This window comes from Nuphar pumila, chromosome 15 (genome assembly GCF_984573655.1).
Source record: "Nuphar pumila chromosome 15, dmNupPumi1.hap1.1, whole genome shotgun sequence".
In the NCBI taxonomy this organism is placed as follows: domain Eukaryota; kingdom Viridiplantae; phylum Streptophyta; class Magnoliopsida; order Nymphaeales; family Nymphaeaceae; genus Nuphar; species Nuphar pumila.
In genome coordinates this window covers 38,979,010-38,983,655 of record NC_143263.1, presented here as the reverse complement: position 1 = coordinate 38,983,655, position 4,646 = coordinate 38,979,010, and the positions used below count along the sequence as shown (strand labels likewise).

Genomic DNA, 4,646 nt, shown 5'->3' with positions numbered 1-4,646 from the left:
AAGTAGCAATCAGCAATAAATGCCCTGAGGGCTGGCTCCCAAGTAAAAATATTTGATTGGTCAATCCCGAAATTCAAGTCAACAAGTTGTGTCGTTATGTGAAAACAAATAGTCAACCATTGCAAGAGGATAGATATGATTTTTTTTTATTCAATGCAATGAAGCAACAACGCGGAACTACGTAGCTTTGTTTGCCTATAAATATATAAATATTCATCACCTTGATCGACTATACCACCTTCGCTAGTAGAATCTCTCTCTCTCTCTCAGGATAGTTATCATGGCCAAGTTTTCTGTGATAGCATTGGTGATGATGATAGGGTTAATGGTGCTTGCTAGTAGCGTTTCTAGTCAGCAGCTCTCCCCTTTCTTTTACTTTAGAACGTGTCCGCAGGCAATCACAGTCATAAGGAACGCAGTGTTTGCTGCTGTTGCCAATGAACCACGAATGGGGGCCTCACTGCTGCGCCTTCACTTCCACGACTGCTTTGTCAATGTATTCTCATCTTCACAAACACTGTCATTTTCACATCATATATAAGATAGCTAAATTAAACCTATGGCTTTGCATTTCTTTTACTGCAGTTTATTTTTTGAATTCCTATGGGTTATTTGGATACATGGCTAAGGTATAACGATATTGGAATTGGGGTCTGTGTACAGGGTTGCGATGGTTCGGTTCTGCTGGATGACACACCAACCTTCACTGGGGAGAAGACGTCCTTGGCCAACGCCAACTCTGCCAGAGGCTTTGAGGTCATTGACAGCGTAAAGTCTGCAGTTGACAGGGCGTGTGGTGGTAGCGTCGTCTCGTGTGCAGACATATTGGCTGTTGCTGCTCGTGATTCTGTGGCTGCGGTGAGTTCTTGATTAGCTCAGTTTAACGTGGTCATTTGCTTAGATCGGTCCTCTATATGGAGCACCAACCTAAAGATGCATTGCCCATGGAAGGTCCAGTGCAGAAGGATGATTGCTCTAAATAGGACCACACGTCTAGGACGTAAAAGATAAGCCCACCACGTTAAATCTTTTATACATGGGAAAACCGTGACCAACTCTCTCTCTGTTGACCAAGGTCATAAACTCGACTGTTAAAAGTTAGCAGGAAGGACTAGTTTATGAACTTGGTCATAAGCAAAATGTTGGAGTTTATGATGCATAGTCATGTTTTAGTTGATTCCAAGAAGAAAAGTAGGCTCTATTTAGAAGCTAGTAGTTGATAGGAGTTGGATGGGATTCATGGAATCCGCAATGCCTGTCACTGTTGGAAGCTTGGATATGGCGAATCCCCAAAGATGAGATTGGATTTGCCCCCTGATTCCTCCCATATCCTACAAGCTACAACCTCATAAAGATTCTAACTTTCAACTCTTGCTTGGGTGCCCCTCCCGATTCCCATCTCGACGCCCACTTTGCTATTTCCTGTTTGGGAGTTGAAAGTTGGCAAGGAGATGCCAACTCCCAAGGCTCCTGAATCCTGGATCTGGCAAATCCAGGATTTGGCATTTCATTTCCAAATGCCAGATCTCAAAGCAAGCAGTATTAATGGAAATGCTGCCTAACCTGCATATGGCTATTAGCGTAAACCACTTTAATTAACTTATGATTTTTGAATTAATGTATGCAGCTAGGAGGACCATCATGGCCTGTGCAACTAGGGAGGAGGGACTCCACAACTGCCAGCAAAGATGCTGCTGACAGCAACCTTCCCTCGCCCTTCTCAAGCCTTTCAGACCTCATAACCAATTTCCAGAACAAGGGACTAGACGCCAGAGACCTCGTTGCACTCTCTGGTGCTCACTCCATCGGACAGTCACAGTGCAGGTTCTTCAGAACACGTATCCACAATGACACCAACATAGATCCCCAATTTGCAAGCTCACTGCAAGGGTCATGTCCAGCTTCTGGGGGAGACAGCAACCTCTCTCCCTTGGATAGCTTCACACCCACAAGGTTTGACAGAAGCTACTTTGTCAACTTGTTGACGAGAAGAGGGTTGCTTCATTCAGATCAGGAGCTCTTCAATAACGGAACCACAGATCAACTAGTGAGAGCCTACAGTTTCAATCCCTTCCTTTTCTATGCAGATTTTGCTCGTGCAATGGTTAAGATGGGAAATATGAGCCCTCTCACTGGAACCAATGGCCAAATTCGGCAGAATTGCAGGAAGGTGAACTAAGAGAGAAAGGATGCTAGTTATTTAATGAACATATTCCGTGTGGGGCTATATATAAATATATAGACAGTGCCGTTTAGCTTTGCTCTCGGGAAGTCGAGTGTTAAGTCATGTTAAAAATGTACTCTTTTGGCCCTTTTTTTAGTTTTTATAGGTTCTTAACTATAATTAAATTAAGTAAAAAACACTCTATGATTATGCTATTGTTCCAGCTTATTTTTGAAGTGTATCAGTCAATGTAATCTCATTACGATGTTATATTATGTTGACCAAGATGACTATATATATAGACCTTTGAAATACATGAATTTGTGGGATATTTATGTTGGACTTTTGGATCGGGTGGATGTGAGCTGGTTTGTCACAGGCACACTAAGGAACGTCATTAGAGTGAGGGGCTGTTATGAGAATGTGAAAAGTTCACATTCAATATGCATGAGAATGGCATGCATGTAACCCCCACTATAAAAAAGACCACCATGGATGCTTGATGAGAGCATATATGATCATTGAGTTTCACTATGAGTCTCTGGGTTCTAGGGTCCTGCTCACTTTTTGACTTGGCGGCCTAGGCTCATCGAGGGCATCGATTGACTGAGAAGAACACTAACCATCCGCATCCACCGAAGCGTCTTTTGGATCATCCATGGTTGCATCCGTAAGTAGCTCTTCGACGATCCATTTTGCACTTACATTGGATTATGATCCCACCATGCTTTCATTACACGCATTCAGGGTGTGGGTGTGCCGATGAGCACGCGATGCTCGCCAGAATTTTTGTTGGCATTATTCTCTTCTCTATCATCGAACTCCCGTTCAGGTTTTGGGAAGTCGGCGGTGAGGGAAGAGGCGTTGACTGGCGACCCACCACCTGAGGATCGACAACAGTAGTTGTTGGTTCTCCATGAAGGCCGGCGGTGGTTGTCGCCAACAAGCTGGGATGTCGAAACTAGGTTTCAGCCATTTTTTTTGGAGCCCTCTGCCACCTTACTTAGGTTGCCGCTGAGCTTGGAGGCCACATCAGGCCCTGCCGAACGGTGGCTGGCTGCCAGAGGCCAACAACATTGACGATTACTAAGGCAAGCTGCCATGGCTTGCTGCAGGTGCCGGCCAAAGGGCTGCTGGTGACTGTACTTGTAAACAACCACAATCGACAACAACAGGTTGTCGGTCCAGCTGTTGTCGCTAGAAATATATTTGTGGTAAAAGATCTCGATTAACTTACTCATGTAATCACCAAAATGATCTGAGTTGTGTTGTTTGAGGGTTCTTTGAACTATGTTGATATTCGGTATTACGATTATGTATGACTTTATGAAACAATGATTCAACCCAAAGGCAGGTAATTGTGTTCCAAATTCACGCAAGATATAATGGTAAGTGTGTATACCAGCCCATGAAGCATGTTTGTACCCAAAGGTACAATACTGAATTGCCTCTGGTTACGTGATTTACCAGTTTTATCAATTAAAGAATCAATTTCTTGAGAATTGAAGAGGCAAAGCAACTTTGAGTATTATCGTTTCCACCAAAGTAGAACGATAGTGACCCTATTGTGCTTGTCTAAAAAAAGGTGAATAATAAAGGCTCTCAATTTTTCCTTTTCAACATGAGTCTCCTATGTGCATTTATATATTTTTTTCATTCTTACAGTACCATGTTTATTGACCATTGATGTGCATTTATATATTTTTTTTCATTCTTATAGTACCAGGTTTATTGACCATTGATGATTCTAGTAATATCATCATCTTACATGGATCTAATTTTTTGGATTAGAAAGAAATAATGTTATTCATTGTATGATACATGGACTTAGATTTAACTTTAAGAATTGACGAACCTCTCACTCTTATAGAGCAAAGCACAACCGATAAGAAGGCTACTTCCGAGAAGTTGTAGCACTCAAATAGGCTTAACTTATTGCTTTTATAATTTCAGGTGGATAAGAATATTTGAGGCATCATTTCTCACTACGGGACAGTGAAGGAATTTGCAAGAGCCATTGAGGCTCTATTTGTCAGTTCTAATAAAGTTAGGGCTAGTACCCTAATGTTCAAGTCAGTATCTATGAAATATTCTGGAGATAGTAACATCTAACAACACATTTTGGAAATGGGCAATATTGTATCTTAGTTGAATGGCATAAAGTTTGTCATTTCAGAATCCTTCCTAGTCCATCTGATTTTAATCTCATTGCCTATTGAATATGAACCCTTCAAGATTTCTTACAACACACATAATAATGAGGTCCTTTAATGACCTCTTAACTAAGTGTGTTAAAGAGAAAAAAAGATTGAAGGGTGAGAAGGTACAAAGTGCACATATGACTTCTCATTAGAGAAAGTATCAGCTAGGGGCAAAGAAGGGTTTCTTTAAGAAGAAAAGGAAAAATAAAACCTTTGAAGAGAGTTTTAACTCCCAAGCGAATGCAAAATCTAGATTGGAGGTTCTTTTATAAAGTGCTTCT

At 41.5% G+C, this 4,646-nt stretch overlaps 1 protein-coding gene across 1 annotated transcript; it reads left to right on the top strand.

Annotated features, from left to right (window-relative positions):
- Positions 1–242: 242 nt before the first annotated feature.
- On the top strand, positions 243–2,480 carry LOC149815176 (cationic peroxidase 1-like). Its single transcript, XM_089989125.1, has 3 exons — positions 243–496; positions 664–858; positions 1,628–2,480. The coding sequence occupies exons 1-3, from the start codon at positions 281–283 to the stop codon at positions 2,177–2,179; spliced, it is 963 nt and encodes a 320-aa protein (XP_089845251.1). The 5' UTR covers positions 243–280; the 3' UTR covers positions 2,180–2,480.
- Positions 2,481–4,646: the final 2,166 nt, after the last annotated feature.

Excerpts from the sequence above, each read along its gene's own strand:
- LOC149815176 (XM_089989125.1), top strand. The coding sequence starts at position 281 with ATGGCCAAGTTTTCTGTGATAGCATTGGTGATGATGATAGGGTTAATG. Across the intron at positions 497-663 it reads TCCACGACTGCTTTGTCAAT|GGTTGCGATGGTTCGGTTCT; the intron begins GTATTCTCATCT and ends GTCTGTGTACAG. Across the intron at positions 859-1,627 it reads CTCGTGATTCTGTGGCTGCG|CTAGGAGGACCATCATGGCC; the intron begins GTGAGTTCTTGA and ends TAATGTATGCAG.